Below are 20,419 nucleotides of genomic sequence, written 5' to 3'. Positions count from 1 at the left end.
CTTATGCTTTTTATGGGTACACATACAAACAAAAGGTATGCATGCAACAATTGTGTATATTACACAGGTATAAAAGCCATGTAATATACATGGTGCATTGCTACATGAACACACACTATTATTAACTTCCTGCAGCAGCTCTCCACATTTCATACAAGGTTCTCTCCCAGTTCCAGCCCTAACTGGAGGTGCAGCAGAATTGAACCTGGGACCTTCTGCATCCAAAGCAGCTACTCTACTACTGGGATAAGGGTCTTCCCTCAAACAAGGCACAATCCCTGGTTCAGATGTAACGGTTTGCTTTCTCTGCAGGCAAGTGGGTAGAACAGAGCCCTTTTATGTGTGATCATGGCAAACCATTAACTATTGTTCAACATGGCAAGAAAACATGACCATTGTCTACTTCTGGTCTATGAAATGAAAAAGATGAACAGCAACAGAAGAAGAAGAAAGAGAGAGAACATCTCCCATGCATATCAGACTTTTGATCTTTCTCAAGATCAAACCTTTCTCCTACTGCAAGTCATGTATTTACTTACACTGGGTTATATCTAATAGTAAAAAAAGTAAAAGGTAAAGGACCCCTGGATGGCTAAGGCCAGTCAAAGGCAACTATGGGATGTGGCACTCATCTCGCTTCAGGCCAAGGGAGCCAGCATTTGTCCGCAGACAGCTTTCCGGGTCACGTGGCCAGCAGGACTAAACCACTTCTGGTGCAAAAGGACACCTTGATGAGTGCCAGAGCGCATGGAAACACCATTTAGCTTCCTGCCACAGTGGTACCTATTTATCTACTTGCTTTGCCATGCTTTTGAACTCCTAGGTTGGCAGGAACTGGGACAAAGCAAGGGGAGCTCAATCTGTCGCACGGATTCAAACCACCGATGTTCCGATCAGCAAGCCCAGGAGGCTCAGTGGTTTAGACCACAGCGCCATCCACTCCTTCCACTGATTAAAGTTTCTTTGATCTAGAGGATGCCTTTCATCAGTGGAACAGCCCAGGAGGCCATTTTTACCAAATTCCCTTCCCCCTTGCAGTCCGCACACCACACCAAACCACCTTGTCCTAGAGGGTCCCCTAACTAGGAATGGGTGAAACCATAAGTTTTGGTTCCTCTCAGCTTCTCAATTTTCCAGTCTTAGTTTCAGTTCTCCACATTTCCAAAGCAGCTTGTTATGCATATTTGTACAGAGTGGATGGCTGGAAAACTGCAGTGCATATTTCAGAGAAGTGTAAATGTCAAAGGATGGCTGTTTTTAAGTTTCCATTTGTTTCAGAATTGGATAGGTTTGCCTTCAAATGCAAACTGAATTAAATTTCTTCCCCATCCCTACCAGCAATCATTTGGAGTAGATTTGGAGGGGAGGGTTTGGTTAGCTTAAGGAGACAATGGAAGGCAAGAAACCCAATTTCCACAGAAGTATTTCTTCTTAGTTGCAACTCCCTTCAGTACTACGGCAGCCTCCACAGGGCCAAACTACTAACTCTCTTTGCTTTTTTGTACACAATATATATCCAAAAATCTATCCAACCTGGGGAATGTTACAGCAATAAAAGGAAAAGGTGATGTTATCTGAGTAATCATTAGGCATGCATTAAATCACAATGCACCCCCAGATTAACAATAGCCAAACACAATTAAAGATCAGTGGGAGAAAAGAAAAGTACTTACTTCATGATAAGTATATAGAACGAATACATAATGATGAGCACAAGACTTTCCCACCTCAAAGAAATAAAAAGAAGGAAATTAGTAAAGTACCAGGTGCAATTAGCAGTGCTGTCACTAGGCCACAAAGCGTACTTTTCTTGGGAAAGCACCACTGATACCACTGCGAGCAATTATTTTCTGCCTTTTGTGCATGCAGGGCTCCCATCGTTCATGCAAACAGATTTGCCTCTTCGGGGCTTTTTGTTGCGGGAAGCAATTCATAAATTTAATAAGCTAAGTAAACTAACTATTGTCATGGGCAAAAGCTCTTTGCTCCCCCTTTCCCTTTGCACCTCGTCTCATTATCTGCATTATTTGGAAGTTCGGATCCCAATTTGTTCATAATTACTTTTTTTGGCTTGTTGGGCCTTTCATCTCTTTAGCCTCTTCTCATGCCATCCTTTCTGCTTTCAGCTCCATTTTCTCTCTTGTTACCTCCTGAACTGGCGTTCTCTAGATCTAACAGCCTCTGCCACTCTGCTTGCCAAACCATTTCCCTCTCCTGAGACACCTTTCTTCAGCAAAGACTTCCCTGAAACACTGTAGCATCACTTTATTCATTTATCTAATGCTACGTGACCTTCACCTGCCCCTTCACCCTGGCTAACCATTCACTTATTTCAATCATCGGCATTGCAATGACAGAATGGGCTCAAGCCAGGGGTCTCTCTCTTGTCATATGGCCCAAAATACTTAAGACAAGGTTACATTCTAATCCTCAATCCATGTGCAAGAAATAAGAACCACAGCTTACCATACAATTTTCTCATCATAGATAAACTAAAAGGGAGGAGAAAGGAGAGAGAGAAAAGAAGAATTATATTTCTCTAGAGCAATTTAACGAATTTCCAGTACATTACACAGCACATGAAAAGGCTTAACAGAGGCAGATATTAATGTCTGGCATAGAATGGTTTCTGGGCAGAAAAATACTTTCAACCACTATAAATGTTTGATACTGTATAACTGTTGTGGCAGTCAAGGCCAAATTCAACACCATATCTAAACTGGGTGTTTGTCACGAAGAGTCGGACACGACTAAATGACTAAACAACAACAAGGTGGCAATTATATTGTACGGATGCAGATCCAGACTCACAGATGGTGCATTAGGTGTAACAGCACTGAGTATATGAAATATTACACACAGGTGTATCATGAAGCCCTGGCATTTTTCCCCCCATTTTTTAAAACATATTTTTTATTAAAGATTTCTTGGTTTACAAAAGTATGTGCAATGTCTCTTTATTGTTTCCCTGTTTAGGGAAGTTTTTTAATGATAATAATAATAATAAAGTTTTTTAATGATGATGATGATGATGATGATAATAATAATAATAATAATAATAATAATAATTTATTATTTATACCCTGTCCATCTGGCTGGGTTTCCCCAGCCACTCTGGGCGGCTTCCAACAGAATATTAAAATACAATAATCTATTAAACATTAAAAGCTTCCCTAAACAGGGCTGCCTTCAGATGTCTTCTAAAAGTCTGGTAGTTGTTTTTCTCTTTGACATCTGGTGGGAGGGCGTTCCACAGAGCGGGTGCCACTACCGAGAAGGCCCTCTGCCTGGTTCCCTGTAACTTGGCTTCTTGCAGCGAGGGAACCGCCAGAAGGCCCTCGGCGCTGGACCTCAGTGTCTGGGCAGAATGATGGGGGTGGAGACGCTCCTTCAGGTATACTGGACCGAGGTCTGATGACTGAGGTTTTAATGTATTTTTAATCTCCTGTTGGAGGCTGCCCAGAGTGTCTGGGGGGACCCAGCCAAATGGGATGGGTATAAGTAAGTTGTTGTTGTTGTTGTTGTTGTTGTTGTTGTTGTTGTTGTTGTTGTTGTTGTTACATTTTCTACAGATCAGTTTCACTTGTTGAGACATTTAGTGTTACATTAGAAAGAAAAGGGGGAAAGAGGTGGAGGGGGGGTATGGTGAGTGGGGGTGGGGTCGGGTGGCAATGTTCCTATTCTACTTGACGTATGTATTATTTTTTAAATAAAAAGTGGCCCTGGGAAGGCTGTAGTTTTGAGTAGCAACATTGCAGGTTACTTTACTCAACCATTTCTAAACTGGTCTCCCAATGTCTTCCCCACTCCTGTTGGAATCTGGAGATATGTTTTTAATATTGGTTTTTCACTGGGGGGGGGGAGTTAAGACTTTGTTCATGTATTTGCATTTGCATGCAGTTCTCCCCTACAACAGAATGCAGTTCCCTGCTCTGGGAACATTGTGAGAATGGCAATTAGACCCAGCCAGCCAGAGCTGCTTGAAGCATTGCTGCTCCCTCTACCACTGTCAGCTGGGTTAATCAAAGTGCCACCAGAGACCATCTTGCCCAGGGCCCTCTCAAACATGGAGCCAGCAATGATGGATTGCATGGGGCTTGAACACTGCACTCTCCTAGGTAACATCATAAGTGGGAGGACTTCCAGTTCCATTTGAGAATGGGAACAGCAGCTAGATTCACAGCTCAGTAGTTTTTTGAGCTTTTAAATTTAGTTTTAAATTTAGTTTTAAGCATCATAAGTGACCTCATCTACTGATTTTTCATAAGAAATCCTAAAACAAACAAGAACTTTCTGGGGACAACAGCACTTCTCAAATTCAGGCCCTTCACCACTTCATGGAGGAGCAGGTCAAAAATGGAAACTTACCGCGATAAGCACGATCACAGAAATGGTATAGTAGACAGAGTCCCTGAACACAGACCACCAGGTGAGACGGACCACCTGGAAAGAGGACAGAGTTACTCCAGAATTACTCCTTAGCCTTCCTTTCATCTTAGGGTTTTAAAGGACTGATTCTGAAAATACCTGGTTGCATAGCTTTACTATACATGAGCAATGCTAATGAACAAAGCGCCGGTTCACATATGCAAGCACATCTCTCTGTTTGCTCATCACATATGACTTCGGACAAGATAGCCAACCTGGTCCTCTCCAAATGATGTTTGATGCCAATTCCCATCATTTTTGACCATTGGCCATAATGGCTGTGGAGGATGGAAACTGTAGTCATACAACATCTGGAGGGCACCATGTTAATGTAGTAAGAACCGTGCTAATATGGTCTATGGGTTATTTCAATGCAATCCTGCCCACCCAACACAACATGCATGGTCTCTTACCTTCTTTTGCTATCAAAGAAGGGTAGTTCTGGATCTCAAGGGAAAGGGCCAAAATTGCCAAAATTCAGTAGTAGGTAAACCATGCAGAGCCACTACCAGATGGGGTAAGCAACAGGGAGTTACATGGACTGATGGTCTGACTCAGTATTAGGCAGCTTCCTATGGTCCTATGTTCTTATGTTTTAAGAACCACATGGGAGACATCAGAAAACAGTAGCCACATGGGTATTCATCCAGGGTACCCTACCACATTGAATGAAACCCCTCATACGATAGGACGGGGGAACTGTTGGCCTTCCAGATGTTGCTGAACTACAATGCCCAGCAAGCCCAGGAAGCATGGCCAGTGGCCAGGGATGATGGGAGTTGTAGTTCAGAAACTTCTGGAGGAACAAAGGGTCCCCCACAGCTGCTGTGGGATATTCAGGGCTATTACGGAAGAACTGCTTCACTCTGACGTAAGAAAAATTCTGAACAACACAGTCTTAATTCTGTCTGATTAAGCACCCACAGGGAAAACAGTTATACAGTGTGATGCTTTGTGGGAATAATTCAAAGTTAAGGACACTTTTAAATCCCACCGACAACCACAGGATATTGAGCATATGCACAAGTCTTTTCCAGTGAAAGCAATGGACTTTGAAGTGCTTCATTTTGGCTGGACTGCACCTCTTGTTCATTACAATTTACCATGAAAGTAGAAATATTCAGGTTTGCAAAGTAGAGAAAGGGCTGTGTGCTCAGCTGAATATAATGAGAAACATTAGGTACTTCTGCTATTCAGATGAGTATTCCAAAGAAGTAATTCTTTAGTAATTACGAAGTATTCTAAAGAACATTCATCTGAATAGCAGAAGTACCTAATGTTCTCCTTATATTCGAATGAACATACTGTGCTTTTTCTCCATGTCAAAGTTGAATATTTCTACTTGTTTGGTAAACTTTAATGAATGTCCATTAATATTTTAAGAACAGGTGCAACACACACACACACACACACACACACACACACACACACGTTCCCAAGGAAGGACAGTGTCAACAAAGCTACAGGGGAATATTCTACAGTTCTTTGTGACTCAGCCTGCTGTGTTGGAGAGAGGTACTCTGGAAAGAGGAAGAGCAGATTTCCCTCCAGAGCCGAAAAACACCTCTGGAGAGAGGGGATTTTCACTGGGATTGTGACGTGGGAGGGAAAAGTTAAAAAATGTATATGCCATAATCCGAAACCTGCTGCTTCCCTCCAACCCTTATTTAATGTTTTTAAAAGAATTGCTCAAATACAAGTGCCGGGTTTAGCATCAGATTCACTTTGGTCAACAGAAACTAAAGCAAGCCCAAAACTTACAGCCCATTTGTTAAGTCTCTTGTTTCTGTGAATAAGGCCAAAAGAAATGCTTCCCTTAAGAGGCAGGACATGAATCCAACCATTAGATATGGAACTACATCACAAGAACTGAGGATATGTCTCCCTCAAGCCAATATTTATTTTTTTTATAAACAAGTGTCTTTATATTTGCACACACACCAGCTGGGTTTGCACATAACACTAAGTCATGGTTTATTTTAACCACAGTTTGTTCAACGAACCACAACAAATCTTACAGTGGAACAAACAAGTCATGGCTTGTTCCTCCAAAGTTTGTGTTGTTTTCCAGGTTGCTCTATAGCTTGGTGAACACCCGAGCAGAGGTGTCCATGTAAACCATGCCAAAGCAAGACTGTTGGGGTTGGATATACCACCCAACCATAGTTAAATAAGCTATGCTTCATAAACCAACAACAAACCACGGCTTCACAATATGGGTTATTACTAGAAAACAAACCATGGTTAGTCTGCTGGGCTGGGTTCAGATGAAAAAACAAACAAGCCAGGACACTGTGAAGCTACTTCAAGTTGATTCATTTAGGTATCATCAGGAAATGAACAGAGCTTATTATGTTCACAATCACATAATTCCTTTGATTTTTATATAAGATTTACTCCATATTATATTATCTGATTTACCCTCCTATGGAGAAGTAATGGTAAAGAAAATGAAAGAAACCTACTAACCTGTCCAGCAAAAAGTCCACAGACCCCAATAATGCAAAGAATATTGAAAACGGCTGAACCAACAATGGTTCCAACTCCTACATCACCATGAGTGATAAACACACCTAGACAGAGAGAAAGAGAGAAATGAAGGAGGGGGTTAGTACGGTAATAGATATGCTAAAAATAACAACTAAATGACACGATCCTTGGGAAGGGCCATAGTTCAGTGGCAGAGCATCTGCTTTGCATGCAGAAGGTCCCAGGTTCAATACCCGCCATCTCCAGGTAGGGCTGGGAGAGATTTGTGCCTGAACCCCTGGAGAGCCTCTGCCGGTCAGTGTAAACAATGCTGAGCTTGATGGACCAATGGATTGACTTGGTACAAGGCAAATTCTTGTGTTCCCAGAAGCTGTGCCAGAGGAGTAGCAGTATGACAAAACATCAACAGCAGCAGCTACTTAAAGAGAGGGAGGTCCCCAAAATAATATACATTATTACGTGGGAGGGGCCAAATGCTGCTTAGAGTGCTGGAACCCCGAGAACAGGGAAAGGGAGCATATAGCCCACCAGATTTTGTTGTACTACAACTCCCACCTTCTCCAACCATTGGCCACCAACAACATCTGGAAGCATGGAGACGAGGAGCAGCATAAGGATTTGGTGAATAAATGAAGGGGGGAGAGGGAAGGGTACAGAATCGAAGCAGAGGAAGCAAGAGGAAGGATGCACACAGATTAGCATATGAGTCTAACGAGGAAAGCAGAAAGACAAGAAAGTATGTAGAAAAACTGAGAGAAGTCTGCATTTAATGCTAAAGTTCACTTTGGTGCATAATGAAATAGAGACTTGGATGTGAATTTAAGGAAGTTCATGAGGAAAAAGTTTCTCCTTCTCTCAACAGCCAACAGCACCTCCCTCTGTTAGCCAAAAACATCCCAAAAGGGGTGAAGGCCCTCTTGGACATTGTGTGTGGCTGAAGTGTAGCTGACTGTACAAACATAAGTTACATCCATCGTTCCACCCATATTTGCCTCTGGATCTGCCCTCACCACTTCCCCACCCCTGACACAGTGTATGATTACTGTGTGAAGTAGGCTCCGACTTGAATACCAGTGGTCCATGCACACATCTGTGTAGTAGCCACCTTAGTACCCTTTCCTTTGGAAAACTGGTGCATATGAACACTACAAAGGAGATATCTTACCTATGACAGATGCAAATAACTCTGGCGTTGAGCTTCCTGCAGCCATAAATGTGGCTCCTGCAACATCTTCACTCAGATGTAGTTTCTGAAAGAAACATTTGGGACCCATTATTCCAGTATGTGATTGGCAGCAATGCTAAATCTTAAAATGCCATTCTTGGCTGACATGGCCTTCAGATGCTGGGGTGAAGCAGACCGCAAACAATTAGAACTAAGAATGGAAGGATCTGTCCATTTTGGTTCTGTCGGTTTCACATTTTTGCAGTAATAAACACATTTTTTATGATATGCAGTTTTGATTAATGTCTTGCTTCACATATTGTTTCGGAAAGTAGATTCAGCTTCAAATGAGACCTGAATCAAACCCACCCACCCCCATTCCTGGTTAGAATAAACAGTCCCGTGTTTGATGTGAAGGATGAAATAATATAGGTTCCATTTTGTCAGACAGGGATGTACCTTCTCCCCCTTAAGTCTACCAACTGTGAATGCATAGGTTTCCAAGAGCAAAAAGCCTCTTTTACGTACCTCACATATTTTTTCTAAAGATGGAACAAAGAAATCATCACACACAATAGCCAAGGCATAGAACATATACAGAGCCTGTGGGGTGGAGAAAAAAACAAGAATATATTACAAAATTTGGTCACAAGTGAAACTCACTTAGTACTGAGTACTGATCCTAATTAAACAAATGAACCCCAAACTCAACTGACAACTGAATCACTTAGAAAAAATCCCCATTACAAGTACCAAGTCTTCGTGGCAGCAGTGGTGATGGTAGGAGCTGGAGTCTAATAAACATTTGTTCCCCATTCCTGTTCTACTGTGTACTCCCTTCCTTCAGCCACTTTTCACCTAGGTCCCCTACCCTTAGCTTTCCTGCCTCCAGTGACTTCCACCTACTGAGTCCTCCATCTCCTTATTTCAGGGGTGGAGCGCTGGATTTGGCCAGCAGGCTAGATTCTTAATTCCCACCCCCATAGGTCAACACTGACAGGTCAGTAGAGTGGTCAACATTCAAAAGGGCTTTCAATTACTGCTGATTGGTGGTTACAGTGAGCTGCTTTGAAGTCTGTTTGCAAGCGCAGTTTGGATTCAAACCACACCTGCAAATGGACAAAGTGAGGCTTCTTGACCGGCACTGACAGTGAACCCATCAGCTGCACTAGGGAGCTCCTGATGGCCCCAACGCTATGAACAAATAGTGTTAGAAACTGAGATACGAAAGCTAGGAGCTAAATGGCACCTTAAACCTAGGTTATGGGTGCAACCATGGAATGTCTAGGCACACTTTTTATAGAAAGAACACAAAGCTGAAAATGAATGAAATGCAGCTAAAATATTATATTCATTTTTCACATGGTCTAGTTCTCATGTGAAGACTGCAAAATACAAAGCCATGCTTCCCCTGCCTGCCCCCCTAATATTCTTAAGAGGGTCTCTTCTCCAGTCTTCAGAGAGTAGCTGGAAGTGGGGAGGTAGAAAAAGGTCCTCCTTTCCTTCCACTCTGCAGTTTTAATCTGAAATCTTAGGCACAATACTGCACCCAGAGCTCAGAAACTGCTTGCGCTAATGAAATTCCTTGTCGCAAAATGTGCCCAGGACAGTGGGCGTTTCGAATGCTGCGAACAAACCATTGAAACTGGATCCGAAATGGATGGGTTTGCTGGTCAAGAAGATTGCAATCCTATGAATAACAGTGACCCTACCCTAGGCCCTCCAACTTGTGTGGCTGCTGCACCGAGTAACCAGAAGGGCAAAGCCTCCGAGGACACCTCTCCAGGTCTTAGTAATACATGCCAGATCAGCCACCACATCAACTATCAAATGGTAGGTCAGGGATCTCTTGTTATGGGCTGATTTGGCCCCTAGCAGCAACAGGACCAGGGATGAGGACTTTCGGTTATGGCAACCCAAAGTCTTTTGTGTGGAAGATGGCCAAGAAGGAGAAATGACCTTCAACTTTCTTATGCCCCTTCTTCTTACCTGGTCTGATCAACCCCTGGTCCCATACCCCCCTCTGCTAGTCACAGCAGCAATACGGGGTGCCAAAACACTCTCTCAGTTCTCCTCACCAAGACAGACCTCTAATCTCTTTTATTATTAAAATAGCAATTTAGCCAGAGGCTATTTGAATCATCCGATTCCTCAAAATACAAACATGAAATTCAGATTTATTCTTTAAAACAGTACAATTGAAAAGAACAATTTGCATTTAAAATGTGAAACCACTGAAGAGGTGACTTTAAAGCAGAAATGTAAATATAACCGAGCCTGATTATGGATACTGAATTGAATTAGTTCAGAAATTTGTAGAACTGCTGAAGAGAAGAGGAGGCTTTATCATAGGCAAGCAATTACTACTTCCTGAAATCCAAAACGGAAATGGGTTTGTAACTTGCTGCCATCTTATAGACCTGGACCCTAACTGTGCTTTCTGTGAACAGAAGGAGTCCTTCCTTTTTCAAAAGGACCTTCAGTCCATTAAAGGCTGGTGGAAGGGAGAAGGAAGGTGATTTCTGCTCATACTGCTTCACCCCCCGCAGAATCCACCCCCTCCCAGCAAACTGTTTTAGAAGGTCTTCTAACATTAGATTTTTGGGGGCCACAAGAAGCTGCAGAGGGGAGGAGAATCAACAAAAATCGCCCCCTTCTGACGGAAGGTGTGTCCAATGAGCAGAAATTGCACCTGAACTGTATGTTAGATGGTAAACAATAAATAAAATAGGTAAGTACCTTCCCTGAACTACACACAGTCAATTGAATACATGGGTGTTTTGCAGGCATGGAGACTCCAAAGCAAGACCTCCCCCCCCCCCGCCTGCAAGATCTTCATTATTCAGTTCTACAGAGAGAAGGTTCCACTTGCTCATTACTGTCTCTTCCATTGACAGGAATGGGGATCCAGAATGGGGAGCCACAGTGCTGTGTGTGTGTCAGTATACACACAAAGCTTGGGGCTGGTCTTCTTGTTTTAAGAAGCGCCATAGGTCTCTTTCCCCTTCTTAGTGCAAACCATCTCACAGCCTGGAAAATGCACCTGCAAGAGTTCTCCTACTGTGCATCTTCCTGTGAAGTCTGTGAGCAGGCCTGCATGTTCAAGAGCTCTGTGTTGCATTGCTGTATACAAACCACCTTAAAGTTGCAAATTCTGCGCAGGCTGATCTAGGAGAAAGTCTCACTGGACAAAATTTGACTTATTTCTGACCAATGTGCATATGATCAGGCTGCATGTGTACTTGGTTGCTTGGAGGGACCCATTTACCAATCCTAGATGAAGAAAACTGGGTTATGCCCAATGGTCTTCTTTCTAGAAAGTTTGCAATGCACCAAAAAGAAACAGCCACATCTCCCTAAAGTTGCCACTTGGTGTTTTGTTTATTTTGTCTTGCTGCTCCCTGTATGGGATATTTTGTAGTCTACCTCAATGAAATCTATATATAACAATATAGGATCTATATTTCACAATAATCAACAGCTGCAGGGGACACTGAAGGTTTTCTTTTAAAAACTAAGAAAACGTTGCACCACAATTGTAACAGGTTTTCCTGGAAATATACTTTATTCTTTTTTCTGAGGGCTAAACTACAATGAATGTTATGAATTGGGGGTCAGTGCACATGGCTGTTAATCAGAAGGTTGGTGGTTCAAGCCCACCCAGGGACAGCATTGCAGGGACCAGATGACCCAGGGGGGGTTCATTTCCAACTCTGCAATTCTATGATTCTATGAATGCTTGCACATACATTTAAAACTGCATGAGGAGAAGTGAAAGGGTTATGTGCTCAGCCCTGCATCCTTGCTCCCAATCAGCTTTTACAATAATAATAATCTCCATCAGACTTCTGTTACATGCATTCGCACTCAACATGTAATTTGGTCCTGAAGCACAAGGAGGATGTAAAGGAGAACTCTCCATGTTTTGCATCAGGATAACCAAAGTTAAAAGGCAAATAAAACAGGACACAACTGCGCATTATGAGGCTGCTAGAAATAGCAGGCAAGTCTTAAGTTATTCCCTTCAGCTTTCCTAACATGCAGCAAAACTTGTGAGTGTCCTGGCATCATCACACTGAATTTCCCTGCCCTTACCAGCAGAAGCCAATGATACAGGGTGAAGAGATATCCTACAGCATTTCTGTCAACCACCAGCCCATATTAAGTGTCATGTGAGATTCTGCCCTGAGCTTTTTTAGGAGCTGAGGCTCTGTGGGCACTCCTACTGCATCGTATCAGGTCAGACGGTTTGTCCATCTAAGCAAGTATTTTCTGTTTTGACTGGCTGTGTGGCTTTTCATAGTCTCCAGGAAGTCTGTCAACTGAAAGCAGAGCTCCATTAAAGAACTTACTCTCTCCAGCCCTTCAGGATGAGGTTGGCTATAAATGGAAGGCATATATAAATTAAGGCCATGGGTGGGAATCAGTGTGTCCCCTTCCCCCGCGATGTTTTTGGACTCCAACTTCCACCAGCCCCAGCTAGCACAGACAATGGTTAGGGATCATTGGGGTCATAGTCCAACAACATCTGCACCCCGAGTTAAGAAATCAATCAGTGTCACGCTTAAGCTAACCATCTGCACAATAACAGCAACATATATGAGAAAAGTTAGGTATACTTACACCAAGAATATGTAGCAATACTGCTCCTTGCTGCCTTTCCTTATTTGTGAATAGATCATCAGGAAATTCATGAATCGCTGAAAGAAAGAAAGAAAAAGAGAACAGGAAATATTAAATTAGGGAGTCAAAAACAAACAAACACAAGAGGGGAGGAGTAGCATTATATGCAAATGATGTGGCTCATCATCATCTTGGGAAAAAGTGACAAGTGGGGTGCTTCAGGGTTCTGTCCTGGGCCCTGTTGCTGTTCAATGTCTTTATAAATATTTAAGAAGGGTATGACAAGCTGAACGTGTGCAGAGGAAGGCGACCAAGATGATCAAGGGTCTGGAAACCAAGCCTTATGAGGAACTTGATGGGGTTGGATATGTTTAGCCTGGAAAAGAGGAGACTGAGAGGAGAGATGATAGCCACCTTCCAATATCTCTAGGGCTGTCACTTGGGAGATGGAGCAAGGTTGTTTTCTCCTGCTCTGGAGGGTCGGACACAAAGCAATGGCTTCAAGTTACAAGAAAGGAGATTCCAGTTAAACATCAGGAATAACTTTCTGATAAAAGAGCTGTTTGACAGTGGAACAGAGTCCCTCAGGAGGGGTAGTTTCTCCTTCACTGGAGGTTTTAAAGCAGAGGTTGGATGGCCATTTGCCATGGATGCTTTAGTTGAGGAGGCTTCAGTTGAGGAGGCTGTATTGCAGGGGTTGGACCAGAAAACCCCCAGAGTCCTTTCCAACTCTACAGTTCTATGATTCTGTATGGCAACAGCACTGACGCCATAAAGAAAGCTTAACATTCAGGAAAGGCTAGGATTAGCTGAGTACACTGCAGACGGCAACACTTTCATTCCGTCTCTGGGGAACAAATATTAAACCTCAAATGAATAAATCTCAATCCAATTAATTTTCCTGAAATAGAGATTTTGGCCTCAATACACCACGGAATAATCTGCATGCAGAGAGCATATCTAAGCCAACGCACACATGAGAGGCAACAGGACTGCAGGGAATCCCTTACACCAAGAAGATTTAGGCACACACATAGTGCTTGATCTCCTTTCCATCAACACCATATCGGACAATACCTAATACTCAATTTGTGCGATAGTAACTTCTGTAGGCTGATTTGCAAGGCTAAAGTGAAAGCTTGCTTTTTTATTATTATTCTTTGCAGCTTCTAAGTGACTGAAGGCCACGGTTCCTACCACATTCCCCAGGATTTTTGAGTGGCTGCAAAAGGATGTTTTGGATGTGCCCCCATTTTACTCTGAAAAATGCTTGTATTTGGTTCAACAGAGCTGAATCAGAAGCACGAGCAGCTCTTGGGAACACAGGAAGCTGCCAGGAAGCTGAGTCAGATGATTGGCTCATATAGCTCAGCAGTGTCTACACAGATTGACAGCATCTCTCCAGGGTTTCAGGCAGGAGGCTCTCCATGACCTACAGGGGATTGAACCTGGGACCTTTTGCATGCAAGGCAGAAGTGCTACCACTGAGCTACAGCCTTTCCCCCGTAGCTCTTTTTAGACTGTCTCCTATGGTCACCCTACAGCATGAATGGGGAACCTTTTAAAAAAAAATCCAAACTGAGCATTCCAGCTCAGTTGGTAGAGCCCCATTGTTGGGCAGAATATTCATGCATTGCAGGGAGATGGACTATATGCCCCTTGTAGTCCCTTCCAGCTCTACAACTCTATGATTCTATGAAGGGGAATCAGCTGAGAGCCACATGCCAGTGTGGGGCAAAGGATGTGTCTCTCATCTTTGTACCATTGGCCACATCCCATTCATGCAAAATTTAGGTGCTGGCAAGGATGTGTCCTGGGGCCCAGACAGAGAGGCCTGGGGGGCTGCATTTTGGGCCCAGGAGGATCCCCACCCTTGCTCTACAGCAGTATTTCCCAAACTTGGGTCCCTAGCTGTTGCTGGACTGCAACTCTCATCATCCCTGACCACTGGTCCTGCTAGCTTGGGATGATGGGAGTTGTAGTCCAACAACAGCTGGGGACCCAAGTTTGAGATGGGAGCTCTCATGATGAAGAATCCAAATAACATGGGTTTCCTGCCACTCTCTCAAGAACATGTCCCTAAGTGTGAGCTACCTTCTCTTTCCCCTATCCCATCATGTTCATTTGGGTCTACACTGTCCCTACAGTCAAAAGCATGTGGTCAGTTCTTCGAGAATTTGCTGTGCAGAGCACTTTGATCCACTTTAATTGCCCCAACCTAAATTTCTGGAATGTGACTGAATCCCTCTCACAAAACAGAGGCAGTCTGGAGGCAACAGAGCAGGCACAGGAGTCAGCTAACCAAAGTCTTCCCCACTATAGTGAGTGAAATATACTCAGAGTCGCAAAGTGATTTCATGCTCTTTATTCAGCTCATAGTGGTGAGGAGGAATGAAGATAGTCCCCTCAAAGTATCTGCTTATGTACATTATTTACACAATGGGCTGCACGTGATTGACTAATTCCGGAATTCTCCTGTAGGCCAATCAGGTTGTGGATTCACTTCTATCTGCAGCATGATTGGGTGGTTCCTGCCGACCAATCATACTGCTGCATTCTGAATCCTATTGTTCTAGGACCAATCAGACTGCTGCATTTTGGATCCTATTGTTCTAGGACCAATCAGACTGCTGCAGTTTGGATCCTATTCAACTCAGTACATAACAGTGAGATAAATTGTATTTCTATTTAAATTAAGGTAATTATTGATAAATATGCATCTAGACACATAAACCAGCACATGCAAATTTTATGCAAATATTTGTATTCTTTTGCAGTGGATAGTTTCCCTTTTCACGTTACAAATTGGCCCCTCAAATTTTAACCATGATTTTCAAACCCAATTCAAATTGTGGCTAAAATCTTGGTCTGTTTGCAATAATGATGTGAATGTGCAAATTTTTTGGGGGGGGGGATTGGGAGAGGCCCATTGCATTTTAAATTTCTGGTGCACCTGTAACAGCAGAAGGGCAACTAACCTGCTTTTCAGAGTGTGTTGCCGAGTACTGCAAATCAGATTTGTTTTGTTTTTTTTTAAGTCCCAAGCCTGGCTCCTTTAAAAACAGCAGGAACTTCTGAAAACCCAGCCAAAAGGAACTAAATAAAGTTGTGTTAATGCTGCAAACTGCATTAAAGGACTGAATTATTCATAATATGTTCAGGAGCATAGCCGATAAATCACTTCAAAATTCAATAGGCAATCAATTGGGAGTAGCACATAAAATGTTGCTTTGATACAGATACAAACCTTCCCAGTTGCACTTTTCATGCCAATGGGCACCAAATGGCGCAACATCATCACAGAATAAAAGAATAATAATGTGCCAATCTTTTCTGAAGTCCCAAAGACAAAGCTGTATTTTTACAAACCTCTCTGCAAATATTCAAGACAAATGCAAATAATCCAGCGGCCAATAAAGCAAGAAGGAGAGGGGGAAGGAGTGCAAGAATTGGGCATATAACAGAAACAGAGTGCTTATTGCTGTTTTTGTGTTCTGCAGTATATTTCATCATTGCTATCAAACCAGAGTTGCCTAGCAATTCTTATATGAAGAGTCACCTTAATTTACAACAACTTTTCTATCTGGATTTTCACTGTTTGAAATATGGCAACCCTAATGTTGTGAGTCTAGCAGAGTGCATATTTCAGCTTACCTGGGAATCTCAACATTCGTTTTAAAAAATCTCACAAGTTCCTAGCCTCCATCACTGCTGAAATCTGAGAAGCTGGGGCAGGGAGAGGCTGAATAAGATCTGAAGTGGTTGGGGAGTCAGTACTGTATTCCAAAGCATACTTACCCCCTCCCCCACCCCCGCCACCAAGAATGGCCGACACAGAATTAATTAAGCAAAGCAGTAAAAGTGAAGTATAATAAATTAAGCTCAGTGTATGATTCATATCAGTTGCAGAATCCATATTTTTTAGCCCAGAATATGCACATGCATGTTCTTTCTCCAGAACCACATGGACCATTGAAGACATGCTTATTACAGAAAAGAATATATTAGGCTCTGCTGCAATTCCATAGAAATGATGTGCTAACTGCTTCTTTTTATATTTGAAATTCTGATCAGGCAACGCTATGCAGAATTCTTGCTAGCAACTAGCTGACAATACAGAGAGTGGCCCAGAAAATAATTTGAGAATGTTACCTACAAGTGGAGGCTGTGGGACAAAGGAAGCACATGCAAAACATATATATCATATGAAACCGTATTTTGCATCCCAAAGTAGTGCAGCCTTAGGGTGAGCTGACCATCATTGGTCACAACCTGACTGTTGCTGGATTTTTGCCATTTCTCAATAGGGCCATATGTCTCTATCTGCTTAAAGGTGCAACGAAAGCTCCAGCCAATAATTGCAATTGAGTGTGCCCTCCATTATGGTGGGTCTTAACCAGGTTTCAAGGTCCAGGCAGACATCTGCAGAGAGAGGCAGTTCTCTTTTAGAGCACCCTCACCCCAAGCTGGTCCCAAGCTGTGAAGGATCTTAAAGTTCAAATCCATGAGTAGGGCCCAGCAATGGAGAACCAGTGAAGATGGCAACGCACTGATCCAATGTGCTTATATTGCTCAGTTCGAGATATTTAGTTCCTAAGCAACTTAAATTTCCAGAACATTTTCAAAGACAGCCCCAAATACTGTGCTATGTTAAAAGAGGGGGGCAGTGAAGAATTCAGGAGACAAGAAAAATGGGGCACTTATGAGGTCACCTCTGAAATGACACTCACCAACTCCTAATGAAAGGGTGGAGAAAGTCACAAACAGGCAACACTTAATTCTCAGACTAGTTCCCTCACTTCTCTCCTTCTGTGCTTGGAAGAGCCATATACAAGGGGTGTGGGAGGGCAAGTGTGTTTGTTTTGAGCAGCAGAGATGAGGGGAAATAGGGAAAGGGAGATTGGCAGCATTTCTGGCACCATGTTCATCAGGAGATGGTGCATATTGACACTGGGATGAAAGTGACATTATTAATCTTCTGGGACGTTGAAGCAGATAATCCACAAAACGGCTGCTGGCGTGCGGTAATCTTCAGTGGTTGTTGTCGATTTTTCGAGAGGCCAGAATCGCTCCACATTATGTAAACCGGATGTTACTAAATCAAGCAGCTCCCTCAAATCACTTGCATCAGGCAGTGCATTATCCTCCTATACAGCTGCCCCCTGCGCTGCTGCTCGGGATTTATCATTCTCTCCCAGACCTCAGTACAAAAGGCAGCATGCGTCCCCATTTATGATTAACCAACTAAATTCCCACTGTGTTGCTTGGCAAAGCTGGTACCAAACGACAGGACAATGTTTATGCACCTAAAATGTAAGGGAGAAGAAAAATGAACATGTGTCCATTATAGCCAGTTTAATTAAATTACTCCCAGCTCCTCCCAGTCTTTCATTAGAAACCTTCAAAAACCCAAACCAATGCAGCTGCGTTGTGATGGTATTAATTGACTGGAAGTTACACCATGACACTGGTGGTGCATCTGGAAGTCTGCAATATTTCTCTGTGTACTTTGTGGACCGTTAATGGTTTTGGATTCAGGGACACTTGATTCGGAACTAAACCATCCCCTTTTCCAATCTTAGCACTGCTTCCTTTCATCCAAACTCATTGTGGCCTCTGGGCCTTGGTGAGGAAGTATGGTAGGGTCTCTCCATCAAGCCAGAAGCTGCATTCAAGATGGCAGGCGGGGGTCAAGAGATGTCGGCCCAGTGTGGCAGGTGTAAAAAGGGCAAGATCCATTCTAGGGATCATTGGGAAAGGAACTGAAAATAAAACTGCCATAATAAGAATCATAACGCCAATATACAAATCTATGGCGCAACTGCATTTGGAATACTGTGTACATTTCTGGTTGTCTCACCTCAAAGAGAACATTGTAGAGTTAAAATGGATAGGAAAATTGGTTTTCAAATAGAGAAATCCAAATTGGAAACGGAATTACTAGATACAAAAACAAAAAAAACCTATCTAAGATGTATAAATTATTGCTGGAATGGCATACGAAAGATGAACAAGTGAAATTGGTAATGATTGAATGGGCCAGGGATGTGGGGCACAATATCTTGATGGAGGATTGGGAGAAATTGTGGAAAAAAGGAATCCAGTTTACAGCTTGTAATGTATTAAGAGAAAATCTGATGAAAATGATGTACAGGTGGTATTTAACACCAGTGAAGTTAGCAAAAATGTATCAGACATGATAATAAATGCTGGAAATGTAAAGAAAAAGAAGGAACCTTTTATCACATGTGGTGGACGTGCCTCAGGGAGTCCCCCCCTCCTGCTGTGGCCAGCTCTGCTCCTCTTCTGGTCTCCCAGAACATGGAATGAAGAGGGCAGAGCAGAGAGAGATGAGACAATGGAGCCTTAGGATGCTGGGGAAGGAATTGAGGGAAGTGCCTTAGGGAGTGGTGGGAAAGCAGGGACCCACTGGGAAGAGTTACTGTGATCACCAGGCCAGCACTGTTTCGGTTTCTTTGAATCTAGAGTTAACTTCACTGACACCAGGTGTTTCTTGCTGACCTACTCCTGACTCCGGGTCCTGAGAGGTGAGTAAAGGGTGACACAATAAAAGTTTATAAAATTATGCAAGGCATGGAGAAAGTGGATAGAGAAAAGTTTTATTTCTCTCTCTTTCATAACACTAGAACTTTTGGATATCTAATGAAGCTGAATTTTGAAGGACGTACTTCTTCACGCAGCACATAGTCAAACTATGGGTCTTGCTTCCGCATAAGGCAGTGATAACCAGCACCTTTAAAAGAGGATTAGACAAATTCATGAAGGATAAGACAACCAATGGTTGCTAGCTGTGATGACTATGCTTTGCTTCCATGGTCAAAGGTAGTAATGCTTCTGAATACGAGTTGCTGGAAACCACAGGAGGGGAAAGTGCTCTTGCCTTCAGGTCCTGCTTGCACGTTTCACACAGGCATGTGGTTGGCAATCAGGAGAACAGAATGCAGGACTAAGATGGGCCATTGGCCTCATCCAGCAGGCTCTTCTTATGTTCTTACATCCCCACTACCTGACCTCAAATAAGTAAGCCAGGGATGTATGTTATTTTATTTGTCTATCTCATTTGCATGCCACCTTTGCTCCAGGGAGCTCACAATAGCATCCCTGGGGCGATCCCATTTTATGTGCACTACAGGTAGGTTAGTCTAAATGCTAATTACTTGCTCAACAGATTCCAGGAAGCTGCACAGCAAAGCCAAGTAAGGATTTCTAGTCCAGCACTATATGCATGATAACACATCGACATGCTAGCAGTGCAATCCTACGCAATGATAATGATGATATTATTAATAATAATGCATGTTTATTCAGAAGTCCCTGTAATTTCAAAAGGGCTTACTCTCTATAAGAGAGTATACACTCGGCAAGCTAAAATTCTATTAAAATAATAATTGTACGTAAGATTGCAGCTTAGGAACTGCATCACTAAGCAGCAACCTTAAAACTTATCAGAGGGTGAGCGCCATTCATCAATAAGACAAGGTGAAGCCATTTGCATCAGGTAGTAGATCCGACCCTTGCCCTACCTTCTCCCCACCCCAGCCACTGAGCTGCTGCCAACCTCCCCACCCCACCCCCCAGGCTTCACTCGCACCACTGCACCCTTGTCACTGCATTACGGCAGCAGTGTGGCACAGCCAAAGGCACCTGTGTAGTTGCACTGGCAGGTTCTGTGGGGTGTGGCATCAGGGCATT

At 43.0% G+C, this 20,419-nt stretch overlaps 1 protein-coding gene across 2 annotated transcripts in view; it reads right to left on the bottom strand.

Moving 5' to 3' along the window:
• SLC24A4 (solute carrier family 24 member 4) overlaps window positions 1–20,419 on the bottom strand; it is a 113,412-nt gene that overhangs the window by 26,994 nt on the left and 65,999 nt on the right. For both annotated transcript variants that reach the window (XM_083614802.1, XM_083614803.1), the window contains exons 3-9: window positions 12,707–12,783; window positions 8,612–8,686; window positions 8,084–8,168; window positions 6,898–7,001; window positions 4,369–4,443; window positions 2,467–2,492; window positions 1,674–1,727 (exon numbers count right to left, since the gene is read on the bottom strand). In XM_083614802.1, the coding sequence (XP_083470928.1) occupies window positions 1,674–1,727; window positions 2,467–2,492; window positions 4,369–4,443; window positions 6,898–7,001; window positions 8,084–8,168; window positions 8,612–8,686; window positions 12,707–12,783 (496 nt within the window). The remainder of the gene's footprint in view (window positions 1–1,673; window positions 1,728–2,466; window positions 2,493–4,368; window positions 4,444–6,897; window positions 7,002–8,083; window positions 8,169–8,611; window positions 8,687–12,706; window positions 12,784–20,419) is intronic.

This window comes from Podarcis filfolensis, assembly GCF_964270895.1.
Source record: "Podarcis filfolensis genome assembly, chromosome: 1".
In the NCBI taxonomy this organism is placed as follows: domain Eukaryota; kingdom Metazoa; phylum Chordata; class Lepidosauria; order Squamata; family Lacertidae; genus Podarcis; species Podarcis filfolensis.
Note: the sequence above shows the minus strand (reverse complement) of the source record. Positions and strands in the feature narration are given on the sequence as shown.